We start from the raw sequence: 14,950 nt of genomic DNA, 5'->3' as shown, positions 1-14,950 counted from the left end.
ATAATTAACTTGTTAATTGAACAACCAAAACTAGCATCAATAAGATAAAAAAAAAAAGGGGGGGGGGTGAGATAATTACCACCTCAAGCATTTTATGTATGCTCTCTATAAACTCTCTATGAAGAAGATGTAGTATCACTTAGAGTTTGAATGTTAATGGTCACATGACCTACAAAGGGTGTGAAAAACAGAAGTCAATCTCTGTTACTGCAGAGCAAATAAAAGAGCTTTTTGGCCCACCAAGTCTAAAACTTTGAAGTATCAAGGAGCCATGTAGGTGCGGAATAAAACCATTTATTTTTTATAATAAAAAATTACTATAAAAATTATTATTATAAAACTATTATAAAAAATTATTTGAGCCTGACGCGGGGCTCAAACTCACAAACTGTGAGATCATGACCTGAGACGAAGTCAGCTGCTTAACCAACTGAGCCCCCATGCGTCCCAGGTTTTTTTCAAAAATGGATGATAGAAACATAAAATGTAATTTTGTATTTTTAAGTCTTCCGTAACCAGAGGTACACAAACGTACCTCCAAGATGCTGTAGTCGGTCCCGCGAGCATACATCACAACTGCGTGAGCTGAGTACGTTCTCAGCCTCATGGTCAATTTCATCTCCAGTCTGTTTTCATTTTCCATCAGACGGTATTTCACAAAGCTGTTTCCAGTAAATGTTACAGATGAACTCCCTGGGAATCACAAAGAGGAAAACATAAATCAGAACCAAGCTGAAGCATATCTTTAAAAGGGAGATTCCACCAAACACTGATATAAGTTTTTATTTAAGGCTATAACATTATAAAGTTCATTTTGACGGAAAACGTCAATTTGTTTTAATAAAAGGCACCGCATCACTGGGTCTGCTTTTGGAAGAGAATTACACTACTGTATCAGCAAGCACTGAGTTCTAAAATAGTGAAAGACCTAAATATAAAAATGTTCAGGGGCACCTGGGTGGCTCAGTCTTGGTTTCAGCTCAGGTCATGATCTCACAGTCCATGATTACGAGCCTCATGTTGGGCTCTGCACTGACAGTGCAGAGCCTGCTTGGGAATCTCTCCCTCTCTCTCTGCCCCTCCCCTACTCATGAGTGTGCACACATGCTCTCAAAATAAACTTCAGAAAATATATATTTAAAAAATAAAAATGCTCAATATAAAATTATTAGAAGACAATTTAGAAAAATAGTTACACAGCCTCAGGTGGCTTGGGGAAACTTTTCAAGCAAGATATAATTCCCAGTCTCCAAGTGATGAAAATAATATCACTCTCCAGGGTTGGAAATGGTTATGTAAAAATTATACAGAACAAAAAGTTAAATTTCAAAATGACAACAGACACTGTAAACAAAAGACCAGTAATATACAGACAGTGGGATGGATATAATGTCCATGCTCACAGCACACAGAGTGTGAAAACAAAAACCAGACAAATAAGCTGGACAAGCCAGCAAAGACTATGAACAGTCCAGGAAAGGAAATGCTAGTAGGAATAAAAAGAAAAAAAAAAAACTTCCACAAAAAAGATGGAGAAATACAAACTAAAGTAACTAGATATCATTTCGTGCCCACTGGATGAAGGAATTTGTTTTTTAATTGAAAACCTCACATTGCCAAGGAAATGGGGAGTGAAACAGTCACACATGACTGCAAGAAAGGAATTGGTGTAACTTTCTGGGAAACATAATGGTATATTTAAAAATTAAAAATGTAGTTAATCTTTGACATACTAAATCCTTGTTTTAGCAAAGAAAGCACCAATAAATAAGGCTGTATGTATAAAAGTGTTTTTTTTTTAAACTATAATTAACACATACTGTTATAGAAGTTTCAGGGCTGCCACAGAATGATTCAACAATTGTAGGGGCGCCTGGGTGGTTTAGTAGGTTAAGAGTCCAACTTCGGCTCCGGTCATCATCTCACGGTTCATGGGTCCGAGCCCCACGCCAGGCTCTGTGCTGGCAGCTAGCTCGGAGCCTAGATCCGGTTTCAGATTCTCTACCTCCCTTTCTAACCCTCCCCTGTTCACACTGTCTCTATCTCTCTCAAAAATAAATAAAAACAAAAACAAAAACACCCCAACTGTACACATTACTCTGTGCCTCACTATGATTAAGGGCAGAAAAGGATTCATTTTTGACGCAAGAAAACACCTTAACAACCTTAAGCTCTATGAACAAGGAAAATGTTGAATAACATTTGAATAGAGCCTCTCAAAAGCATCAGGTCTAGGTGCATGGACTTGAAAAGATGCCTGTAACATACATTAAACGGGGGGTGGGGGGGAGCAAGCAGTACACTATATGAGATACGGTAACTGTTTTTGTTTTTTTTCTTAAATGGAATGTGGGAAAAAACACAACAAGCATGTACGTATGGGTCTGTATGTTTATATGAGCACGCTGATGAAGACGACACAGCATCACTATTAATTCAGGTGAGTTGTCATATGGAAGAGGGGAAAAGTTACTACTGCTCCTCCTTACTCATCCATATGCTTGACTTGTTATAATAAACGCATGTGACAGTATTTATCAAGGCCAAAAACCAAAAAACCAAAAACCAAAAAACAAAAACCCCCACAATGGCAAGAAACACTGAAAGTGACTTTTTCAAACAGAAGCACCCTTCATCACTGAACTCTCACCTGGGCACTGACCAAACTTGCCACCTGGGCAGACACAGGCGTACTTCTCCTCTCTGGGATCAGCAATACACTCAGATCCTTCAGGGCATGGACTGTCTTCACACCCATGATGGACAAGTGGGCATTTTCCCTCTTTGTTTAAAAAAAAAAAAAAAAAAAAAGAGAGAGAATGGAGACAGGGGAAAGCTAATTAATAGGCATTTCAAGAAATTCAACAAAAAATGGTTCATGTGTAGCCTTCCACGGCTGCACAGGAAATCACCTGTGCCCCCACACATTTCTGTGAGTTACCTTGGCAGAGACACACGGCTGTTCTGTGGTGGCGGGGAGTCACAAAACTCAGTCTGGCCGTGCTGTGCGTTGACATGACATTTTCATCCACGGTCACCTTTTCGTCACAGAATTTCCACGGGCAATCCAGTCCTGCACAGAGCTTCTGGAACACATCCAGTATCCTAACACCGATGATGTCCTCGAGATCAGTCACGGAAGAGTTGATCTTGTGCAGAAGCTGTTTTGTTGAAACCTGGGCACTACCTGCTTTCTCTACGAAAAGTAAGACATCCAGATGGGCCTGGGGCTCAGAGGGCTGCAAACTAACGATCTGTACGTCATTCCTCCTCACCCCCAGGATGTTCCGCAGAGCTCGCTGGAAGTTGCGCCAGTAGTCCCCAACAAATTCTTCCGGGGTGAGGTTGGCGAAGCGGATCGCGACCGTGTGGTTCAGCATCTCCTGCGTTATTTGTCTGATGTGCACCGTGATGTCCGCCACCGTTGTGAATTTCCCATCGGTTACACTGACGTTGAGAAGGTACTGCCCTATATCTAGCTTTTTGTGTGCTATCAGCTTACCCCCTGTGCTGGAGACGGAGAAGAGGTTGTCCATTTGGGGATCAAGACTATAGCTTAAAGTGTCATACACGTCCTGGTCTGTGGCATGAATCTTCCCAATGACACCGCCTGAGTACTCCTCTCCAAAGGCAGTAATGAAAATCTCTAGTGGCAAGATGGCAGGTGGATGGATGCTCTCCTCAATGACCCGAATGTCAATATATGTCACAGATGACAATGGAGGCTTTCCATTATCTGCCACCTATGAGGAAATTAAAACAAAACACAAAACACCTTGGTCTGTGTCATCGTTAACAACTTAATAAATATTTGGCTTACATTGCTCAAGTTTTACAAAATTATCATGAGATACTTCTGAACAAGAAGCCTATTAAGGAAAAGGATAAATACTTCTTTATAGCCCTTTCACTAATTCATAAGGGAGGTGAGCTCCATCAATGTCTATGATCAAATGACCAAGTGGATAGATGAGATCCATCCCCCCCCCAGTACAGTGGGATAAAAACGAAGGTAAGGGGGTACCTGGGTGGCTCAGGCAGGTGTGTGTCTGACTTTGGCTCAGGTCATGATCACACAGTTTTTAAGTTCAAGCCCTGCATTGGGCTCTGCACCATCAGTGCATAGCCTGCTTCAGATCCTCTGTCTCCCCGCCCCTCTCAAAAATACATATACATCAAAAAAACAAACAAACAGAATAAAAATCCACAATTCTATTCATGTTGTTTTTATAGTCAGCAAAGGAGGTCTTCTCTAAGAATCCACAATATAAAATCCTGAACACCTTCATACCTTCACATGCAGTAGGTAATGATCTTTCACCTTCCTCTTGATGGCAGCCGAGGTCAGGAGGACCCCTTGCTGGTTCACTTCAAACACTCCGTCATCATTCCCACTCACAACAGTAAAGACGAAGGGTGGGCCGTTATGTGAGGAGTCCCTGTCTGCCACCACCAGCTGCAGGACACTGAAACCCACGGGCTTATTTTCCTACATGTAAGAGAACCAAATCACACAGGACCTCCGATAAAACCAAATCTGTATGGTAAGAGACATAGGTGAGTTTTCTATAAAATGAAGTATACCGAAAACAAAGTCTCACTGGGGCTCCATATGACGGGGAAACAGGAAGCGGGGAATTCAACAGTAAGACAAAGGAGAGAAGCGGCCTTGAGAAGGAGGGAGAAGGTGGGGGTCTGGAGAGGAGGGAGGGTGTGAGAAGGAAGGATGTGTGGGTAGCAGAAGTGGAAGAAGGATGGAGTTGGGGAGGAGGAAAGGAGAAGAGGTGCACTGGAGTCTGACGCCTCTCAAAAACCGGCGAGCAGATGGGGTGCCTGGGTGGCTCAGTTGGTTAAGTGTCTGATTTCAGCTCAGGTCGTGATCTCACGGTTACTGAATTCGAGCCCCAGGTCAGGCTCTGCACGGACAGCATGGAGCCTGCTTGGAATTCTCTTTCTCTCCCTGTCTGCCCCTCCCCAACATGTGTGCTCTCTCTCAAAATAAACTTAAAAAAAAAAAAAAAAGGCAGGAAACCAGATTAAGGACCAAGCTAGTGAGAATGTCTTAAAAACCAAAGTACAGAAAGAAGAGAGAAAAGCTTGGTTGCCTCTTGAAAACGCTCATCTCTTAGTACTACGGAGAGCCCTCTAGGTCTACTCTTACAGTTTCCTAAAGAGCAGTCTGGAAAAGAGAGAGATTTCAAACAAACAACTGAAGCCAATGGATGAGCTCATTTCGAAAGGAACATGTCGCAAGAACGGTCAGCATCCTAGGTTACCTGGATAATGACACTGTAGTTGCCCTTGGAGAAGACCGGGGCATTGTCATTGACGTCAGACACGTCGATGTTCACGGTCGTCGTGTTGACCTTGGGTGGACTGCCGTTATCAGACGCCTGGACCGTGAGCGTGTAACCTGAAATCTTTCCGGGGACAAGACAGAGAAACGCGTGTTCACTTCACGAGGCCCGAGGACGGGGCTGCACTAGAAGCGGACCGCTGATCACCCGCAAGGGCAGAGCTGGGTGACCGTCATCATCTGCTGTGTCCTGCCTCGCATGTGGGCAACTCCCCAACCTACGAGCAGGTGCGCTGCCAAGACCTACAAAATGGAACGCATGCAGCAGCGATGCAGCCTTCTCGAAGGCCCAGTGGGACTGTCAGCCAGAGGCAGAGGGAAGCTGCCTTCCACCCCGAGCGCTTACTTTCTCTTCAACAGCTCAAGGACACTCCGGATCACCCTCCCCCCTCACTTTTACATGTGGACCGCAGCCAGCTGTCTGAATCCCTCAGGACAACTGACCTCTATGAAAGAAACCGTATCACGCGAGAAAGGTTCTATTCTAGGGCAGAAAGTGGGCTAAATCCCCAGCGGATGTTCTGCAGACTATTACTCCTAAAGGATGCTCCAACAGAAAAGAGCCAATGGCCTGGCACACACCAAGGGCCATCTCCTCTGCTGGCTCCTATCAGATGTTAGTGCATTAAAAGAGCTGACATGCATGACAGTCCCAAGTCCTAAATTTTTTCGGCCCAGCAGTACAGCAACCTGAAGCCTAAGAGTCACGCTTCCTAAACACCTGGAAAGTCCCTTCCTGAAAACAACAGGTCAGGAAAGGAATGAAAGAATTCAGACTTTCATGAGGTAGCTCATCACTATTTCTGCAAACTGCTCTAATCTTACCCTTACCTTACTGTTCTGAAACTACACTCTCTCATCACCAGGGTCCTTTCCATTCACTTCCTCACTTCATGACCTCCCTAGGCAGCTCCCTGCCTGTGAGCAGAGGGACAGACACACAGAGGGACAGAAGTTTGGCCTGGCTTTCCTCTCTTCAGTTGCTCACATTTATCTAATTACCTCAGACCGCCTCTATAATCATCTCCAGAGGCCTGAGCCGTATCCATATTTCCAGCTTTCAGGTTTCTGATGTTTGAGTAAACTGTCCAAATACTGGCTGAAAATTTTTACTTACATATGTCACTCACCTCTAAAAATCAACATCAAAACCCACAAGCCACAACCTCTCCCAGTGCGAAGTTTATGGCCTCATGATGCCCCAGTTTTCTCCAATGGCACCACCAATTACAGAAGGGTGGAAGAGAGCCGCCATCTTGGCCACCACCACTTCCTGCGCAGAGGCGTGTCTGAGCTTTGCAGATTCTAAAGCCTCCTTCACAAAGCTTCTGCATCTGTTTCCCTGCTCGCTCGTCACGCCACTTCCCAACCAGGCTCTGGGTGCCTCACTGTGGAGTCACAGGCGCTGGGCTTCCTACTTGCTTGGTGGCTCACTAAGCTAAACACCACTGAGGCCTTCTGTGGTGCTCACGCCTGCACAGTGGTCTCCTTGGCAAGTCACTCCCAGGCTCACAAATCCTCCTTAACTCCCTCTGCCTGCAGCATCCAGTGTGAACCTGAGCTGTTCCGAGAACCCCTTCCTGGCATCCGCCCCTCATTTCCAGGTAGGATTCCCCTGCTCCAACACAATCTAATATGATCACCTAAGTAGGGGCCACGTCCTCCTTTCTCCGCGCGGCTCCTCACAGGACTCACCTTCTCTCCACGACTATGGTTTTCCGCATCTGCCATTATTTAACCCAAGCTCTAGTTCCACGAAGTGCCTCCCAACAGTGGAGCCAATAGTAGTTTCTTCCTGAATACGAACTTTTAATTATGCAAACTTCTAGCAGTATGAAACACATCTCTTCTATTCTTGAGAGTTTCATACTGGAATTGCTTTCCAAGTATTTGTATCTTACTTGTCACTGCCAGAGAAAAAGGCTGGTTCTCCCTTCTGGTGCCTCCCCTTATGTGGACAAGGAACTTCTATTTACCACCTTGGTAATCTGTAAAGAATTTAAGCCAAACTTTTGCACATACTGTTTCCCGGTCTAGAAGCCTGGTCACTTTTATTTCTCCTCGGGTTGGGTCAATTGTAAATGGACTTCCTTGATTGCCATCTGTGATTGAATAGCGGATGTGGCTGTTCGAAGGTCCATCAGCATCGTCAGCCATCACCTGGAAAACAGGACACTCCTGCTCAGAAGACAGCTGAGGACAGGGCAGGACTCTATGAAGCAAGAAGCAAGCTTCTGCTATGGACAACGAGCTGCTCTCAGGCAATCGTTTCTAACGGCGTCAGTAACTGACTGATTAACAAAAGACATTTCCACATCTTCCAATCATTTTCGAGTAAGGCCATGACAAAACCTGGATCAAATTCCTGAAATTTCTTGCTGAGATCCAGAAGGAGAACACAGTAGGGGAGAAAATACACACCGTGATGACGGACTGCTCAAGAACGGCATCTTCGCTGATCACCGCCGTGTAGGTGTCTTGGCTGAACACAGGGGAGTTGTCATTGATATCAGTCACGTTAATGCTCACAGTGGCCACATCACTTAATGAAGGTGTCCCTCCGTCAGTGGCCTCGACAGTCAGGTAATATTCATGAGAGCTTTCGTAGTCCAGATTCTCAATGACAAATATGGCCCCTGCACAGAAAATCAAAATGACTTTCATTACTTTAAAATGCCACCACTTTCTCCTACTGTGACTGAAATGGAAACTTTTAAAGGAACCATTTTTACTTTAAAAGTTTATCATTTATATGTGTTTTCTTTTTTTCAAAATGTTTGTTTATTCTTGAGAGAGAACACAAGCAGGGGAGGGGCACAAAGAGAGGGAGACACAGAATCTGAAGCAGGCTCCAGGCTCTGAGCTCTTAGCACAGAGCCCCATGCAGGACTCGAACTCACCAACAGTGAGATCGTGAACTTGAGCCAAATTCAGCCACTTAATCAACTGAGCCACCCAGGCGCCCCATCATTTATATACGTTTCCTGATTTCTTCATTCAGCGATTAAAAACTATGAATTTGCCCATTCCTGGATCCTTATTTATTTCTCTGTGATATGTAAATTGCTTTCCTAGTCAATCCCACCCACATCCCACTATAAAAATGATTATTCTTGTAAACCATAGTTTACCACTATAAAAATGATTATTCTTGTAAACCATAGTTTACCACGGATACCACTGTAATCAAACAGGAAATGTAAGAATTCTACTCTTTGGCTTTTGTTTTCCTTTTCCTTCTCATTGTTTTTCTTTTATAGAAGTGTTTATTTTTTTGTACCTCCAGAATAACTATTTCCATCCTATCATTTAAAAAAAATCTTTTTGATTTAACAATTCCTTTAACACCCCTCCTTCTTGTTTCCTTATAGTCCATCCTATAAAAGAGCCCTAAAAATAATAATTCTATGCTATGCATTAAAAATACGTTTTAAAATAGCATCAGCACACACCCAGTCTTCATCTGAAATAGCCACACACAACTGAATACAGTTTGAATGGAGGGACTTTGTACAACATTCTAACAGCTAAGACCACAGAGTCACAAGACGACAGAAGTGTTTATCAGCAGGAATCAATACCTCCTAGGACTCCTGACCTTGTCAGTAGTTATTCAGTGTGATTCAAAGTACTTACGCTGTTCTATATAATTTGCATAATAAAGATCAATTTTAATGAATTATCAGATGCCTCCTATAGACACTAGGATCAAAGAGGCCAAAACTACGGCTTCTCTTAAAAAGCTACTTCACAGAGGCCCAATATGGAGAGAACGAGTAGCCAGAGTAGCCATTACGCAGGATCTGCCAAGATCTCCCTTCCACTCTTTATCTTTACCGAATTTAATCCATCTGACATCTTGACTCAATTACTGGAGTGTATTACTTTAATTTTCCGCCTCATTTTCTAAGCCACTTCGAACCTCGATCTTTTTAGAGGATCTACTGCCGACTTACGATCTGGCACTCTGTTATCAGGTAACATGCTGGGTGATCTCGCCTTTTTTGGCAGAATAAAGGGCTTCCTCTCATTTTCAGGGCAGATTACCTGTTTCGGAATCTATGCTGAATTTTCCATGTTCGTTTCCACTTATTATTGAGTAGGTGATTTCCGCATTTGCTTCGATATCCCGACTGGCTGCATACACTTGGAGAACTTCCGTGCCAATAAGAATGTCCTCAGACACGGTGGCACCATATTCACGGTATTCAAACACAGGGGGGTTGTCATTTATATCCAAGACGGACACCACGACAGTGCCGGTAGCTGTCAACCTCCTCGGCAATCCCTGGTCTACAGCTTTCAGAGTAAGGGTGTACACGGCCTGCACTTCTCTGTCCAAGGGCTTTTCTAACTGAAGGATTCCGGAGAATTCATTAATGGAGAACTGCCCGTCAGCAGAGTTAATCAGCGAGTAGGAGACCCTCCGATTTGGCCCTGTTGACACATGACATCATGTCAGATTGTTTTACTTCAAGAAATTTAAGCTGGTTTTTTGAAAAAAACATGTAGCATATTTTAAAAGAGAAAATGCTAAGTAGCATTACTTAGACATTCATAGGACTATGATCTTTAAAAAGCAAACATTTTCATTGACAATTTACTAACAAAACAAATGCAGTTCCATAGTTACCTGGCTTTTTAAGACTAAGTCCTACAGGAACATACAGTGCAGGGCCCAGCACATCTTTCAAAATGAAGTCTATTATTTAGCCTCAGTGTCGAAGATTTTTTTGAAAAGTGTTATTTTGTGCTCGAATTCTTCAGTATTAGTATGACTTAAGAAATTGTTTTTATTCTCTACTGAAATATTATAAATGTTTTATAATTATTATACTATTATACTCTCCATAAAAATTGTGAAAGGTTTATAAAACTACAGCAGTGGAACATTTGCTGCTGTTTCGGCTCCACATTAAAATCTCTATGTCACTAATGCTTTGTTTATAAAATGAACTTCACTGATTAATTGCACTGGATATGAAGATCAGTTAGTACAGTCTCTAACCATAATTTTAGGGACACCACAGACGTCTTACAATGGTAAGTGCACGGGGCACAATTCTGAGACTTCAACACTCATAAATAATGAATTCATTATCGTAAAGATTTCATTCCATTTTTAATGTCGAGGAATTGAAAACACAACAGTGAGTTACTCGATACGCATAAGGTCAGTAAGTTAAAGAGGTGAACTGGGGATGTGTCTAGAAGCTGGGGCTCCTAAGCTCTCAGAGCACAGTCTGGAGGAAACAGCATCAGCTGGACAGTACCTGCATCTGCATCCGCGGCCTGGACCCTGGTCAACAGCGTCCCCGGCTCTGTGTTCTCAAACACGGTGATGGCGTACGGATCGGCTGAGAACTCAGGGGCGTTATCATTCACATCTTCTAACGTGAGCACAATATGAGCTTCACAGAATCTACCCCCTCCATCTGTGGCCTTCACGAGCAGATTATAAACTGCCTGCTCCTCACGATCAAGGGGGGCTAATGTTTTCAGTTCACCTAGATACAAACAAAAAAATGGATTCACCTGAAATTTAAGATGTGAGCTGCAAATGCACATCTATTTCTTCACCTTTCCCTCTTATAATGACAAAATTTTGGAGCACAATTTTATCAATGACAAGTCAATGGCTGCAGTAGCGCAGTGAGATCCAGGTTTCCAAACCCTGTTGGGGGCTAGCTCTATTTAAAAAAAAAAAATGTCTACCTATATGCCAAATTAAAAAAAATTTTTTTTAAATGTTTTATTTATTTCTGAGAGAGAGACAGACAGTGTGAGCAGGGGCCGGTCAGAGAGAGAGAGAGACACAGAATCTGAACAGGCTCCAGGCTCCGAGCTGGCTGTCAGGACAGAGTCCAACGCGGGGCTCAAACTCCCGAACTGTGAGATCATGACCTGAGCCGAAGTCGGAAGCTTAACCGACTGAGCCACCCAGGCACCCCAACTGACCCATAGATTCGTATGTTTACAATTAGTTCTGGGGGTGGAACTCCCAGAAAACAGTCACTTGGACTCCTGATAGTAACAAAATACAAACCGTAAGAGGGAAACCAATTTAACAATCTTAAAGACAAACAGAATAACATTAATCATTTAATGAATATGCTAAATTATTAATTTATGGTCACAAATTCAAGAAAACAAATTATATACAAAATGGATAAAGCACAAAGTTTGAGATATACTTAAATTATGGAGTTTTTTTTTTAAAGTTATTATTAACTAAATTTTAAATCTTTGGTTCAAGTATGTGGTGATGTTAATTTTTTTATCTCATTCCAAAGTTTACACACTAAACTGCTGTGTAGATTTCTAATTCTAAAATACGCCCATTTTGTAGCATCAGAGTAAATTTCCTAGGAATAAGATACAATTTCAAATTTTACGTGTGACCTCAAACCACCTGTACCTGATATGACTTTGTTGGAACACAGTTAATTTTGCCCCAAACCCCGTCTTTACCTGTGTCTGGATTTAGTTTGAATTTTTCTGCGCCTGGACCGAACAGTGTGTAAGTGATTTCAGCATTGGAGCGGATATCTGCATCTGTAGCAGATACCTGCAGGATCAGCTTCCCGGGAAAGGCATCTTCTGGAATCGTGTCTGAATATAAAGTCTACAAAGATTTTGAACAACACCGTGAACATAAAACATTAAGCGTGAATGTGACTGCCAGGGGAATAACAGGAAAAAAATAATTTTACTTTGGTCACGGGAAACATGGGAAATGACAGAATTTAAAATCCAAGGAGCTTTTGAAAACGGTTTTTCTTGTAAAACATATTTGAAACAAAAAGGAGTCATGTCATAGGGAAATCCTCTGTGTCACTGGAAGAGTCTGACCTGACATTGAACCTACAGAATTCTGAATACTTTCTGCCTTTAAGTTGGTTTCATGTTTAACTTAATTCAAATTCTTCTGAGTAAACAGAAGTAGCATTCCACGTGTATCTAAAAATTGCAGAGTAAATGCCTGTTACATCACGTCTATTTATTTTCAATACAGGAAGTTACTATTGCCATCTTTCCTAACACACAGCCAGGTAAGTGCAGTTGAGAGATACATGATCCTCCTGTCATGGGAGAAAACAAAGAGCCCCCCAGATCACCAGGGTGAGGGAAAGCACGGGAGGGCCAGGACACTTCCGTTACCCGGCCCCCACCCCCATCTGACGGGACTCAAACATCATGAATGGTTATTCCCAGTTCCAAGTAATTAGAAATCCATACTCTAAACCAAAACAGAAGACTAACAGGTAAGATTTTGTTGATTTTTTTTTTTCCTGAGCACAAACTCAATTCTAGATGAACTACATTTTATGACTCATGAAACAGGAAATTTTGCAATACTGATGATTTCAAATGAGCTAATATCTTAATTTTATTCTCAAAGATGACAGTGCATCATATCCAAGTAATATTCAAGTATTAAAAAAAAAACACAACAAAACACACACATTTATCTTCTGTAAGACAGATATAGACATCACCCATCACCCACACACATGCACAATACTGCTGCCAAAAAGTACGGACATGGATTGGAATTAAGTCCTCACTCCTCCGAAGCTGCCTCTCCCTCCTGATGTGCTGTGTCTCCCAGAGAATGGCTCTGTCACCTTCCATAGCTGTGACACTGCTCCTCTCCTCTGTCCCTCTTCAAGGCCATTTTCCCCATTCTCTTCCCCAGCCTGCCCTTCATCGACCGCTCTTCCTCCTTCCTCAGACTCTCCTCTTTCTTCGGTAACCAAATCTCTGTGCTCACTGACACACGCCCTCCCTGCAATCAGGCATCCGTCCACATCCTGATACTGAGCCCACCGTCTCCAAGTCCCAAAGTTCAGTTCCACCTCCCCCTCCTCTGTTCAGCAGCCAAGCCTCCATCTGCTGTCCCACCTCCTAAAACTCCTCTGTTCCTGCCTTCTAGTAACACTGTCCTGATATCAGCCCCTCCCGCCTCTGCTTCCTCCTCCCTGCTCCCTAGGAAAGGAAGTACTGATGCGCCCTTAGTCCCTTTTTGTTATTATTCTCTCAAATGGATTTCAGTGTCAGTTATCCGTAGAAACCACCAAGTTTATGTTATCTGTCTGTCTTTAATCTCACGATCTCTAAAATTCTACAAAACCTACTCGACCGAATGTCCCATGACCTTACACTCAGTGAGTCCAATATGGACCACAACACGCTTCCCCGTAAACCAGCTCCACACCAGGCTTGGCTCTCGATCTTTCTCCCACTCACTCCTGTAGGAAATGACAGAGTCAGTCCTGACTGGACAGGCTTGCCATGTTGTCACGTGCAGGCAGCACCAAGGGCACCAGCTTGTCCTCTGCACTGTCATTTGTCCCTTCTTTCCTTCAGCCACCTCGGAAGAAGGTGCTCATCGAAACGTACACGACACCACCAAACGGGTCTTCTGTAAGGGCCTCTTGGCTCGTGTCATCTCCACCTTTCAGATACAACAAGGTTCCAAGACCTTGTTTGCTCTAGACTAGAGTCCCAACTGCTCTGCAGATCTACCCACCACCTCCCAAAGGCTGAGCCTCCCCCCGGGAGCACTCCCGCTCCGGTCCTCCCACTGCAGCCGTGGACGGGAACAGCTCCTTCTGGGTGCGTTTGTGCTCGTATTACACGGGCTCCTCAGCTGCAGGAGCGCCCTCACAGACCTCGGCTTCTCTGGCGTGTGGCAGAGCAAGTCCCCCAAAATAGTCCTCCCCCCCCCCCCCCCCCCCAGGGGAATGAAACCTTCACAAAGTTTTAGAGTTAAACACGACTGCAACCTTGCCCGTCACTTACAGCATCTGTGACTGAGAGGTTTAAGCTACTGGGCATTCCCTGACATAGTTCTGCAGCTAATCCAACTCTTGCCCCACTGCACACTCACGCCTCCCTGCTTAAATGCTCACGGGCTTGAGTACGAAATGCACCTGAATTACACGCAGCGCCACAGGAGAGTCTGCCTGAAAGGGTTCAGAAAGAAATCCCAATTTGTAATATATAAAGAAAGAACTGCCTACCTTTTCACAGACTGGACTGTTGTCATTTGCATCAAGAACTTTCACTTCAACTATGGCTTTTGATGAGAAGGTCCCATCTGTGGCTGTGATAGTCAGAAGATAATTGTCCCTTTTTTCCCTGTCCAAAGGCTTCTTCACAAAGACCTTCCATTCATTCTGTATATTTTCAATAGCAAACTGTCCCAAAGGATCTCCTCCTATGAAATCAAAGGAGGAAGAGGACAAATTGATTGAAATAACATCTAAGTGACAGAAGAAATAAATACATAGTGTTATGGTTTAAAATTAAGAGTTTTTAAAAAAATTACTGGGGCGCCTGGGTGGCTCAGTCAGTTAAGTGTCCGACTTCGGCTCAGGTCGTGATCTTACAGTTTGTGGGTTTGAGCCCCACGTTGGGCTCTGTGCTGACAGCCAGCTCAGAGCCTGGAGCCTGTTTCAGATTCTGTGTTTCCCTCTCTCTCTGACCCTCCCCTGCTCATGCTCTCTCTCTCTCTCTCAGAAATAAATAAAACATTAAAAAAAAAAAAAAAAAGATCACTTGGGTGGCTCAGCCAGTTAAGCTTCCGAT

At 43.5% G+C, this 14,950-nt stretch overlaps 1 protein-coding gene across 3 annotated transcripts in view; it reads right to left on the bottom strand.

The window, feature by feature from the left end:
• FAT1 (FAT atypical cadherin 1) overlaps positions 1–14,950 on the bottom strand; it is a 127,920-nt gene that overhangs the window by 13,205 nt on the left and 99,765 nt on the right. For all 3 annotated transcript variants that reach the window (XM_039241195.1, XM_039241194.1, XM_039241196.1), the window contains exons 11-21: positions 14,383–14,579; positions 11,828–11,981; positions 10,630–10,863; positions 9,404–9,793; positions 7,778–7,992; positions 7,379–7,516; positions 5,277–5,420; positions 4,292–4,489; positions 2,942–3,743; positions 2,651–2,782; positions 536–693 (exon numbers count right to left, since the gene is read on the bottom strand). In XM_039241195.1, coding sequence (XP_039097126.1) covers positions 536–693; positions 2,651–2,782; positions 2,942–3,743; positions 4,292–4,489; positions 5,277–5,420; positions 7,379–7,516; positions 7,778–7,992; positions 9,404–9,793; positions 10,630–10,863; positions 11,828–11,981; positions 14,383–14,579 — 2,762 coding nt within the window. The remainder of the gene's footprint in view (positions 1–535; positions 694–2,650; positions 2,783–2,941; positions 3,744–4,291; positions 4,490–5,276; positions 5,421–7,378; positions 7,517–7,777; positions 7,993–9,403; positions 9,794–10,629; positions 10,864–11,827; positions 11,982–14,382; positions 14,580–14,950) is intronic.

This window comes from Hyaena hyaena, unplaced genomic scaffold, assembly GCF_003009895.1.
Source record: "Hyaena hyaena isolate Hyena2069 unplaced genomic scaffold, ASM300989v1 scaffold_190, whole genome shotgun sequence".
NCBI lineage: Eukaryota > Metazoa > Chordata > Mammalia > Carnivora > Hyaenidae > Hyaena > Hyaena hyaena.
This window is presented reverse-complemented; position numbering and strand designations above follow the sequence as displayed.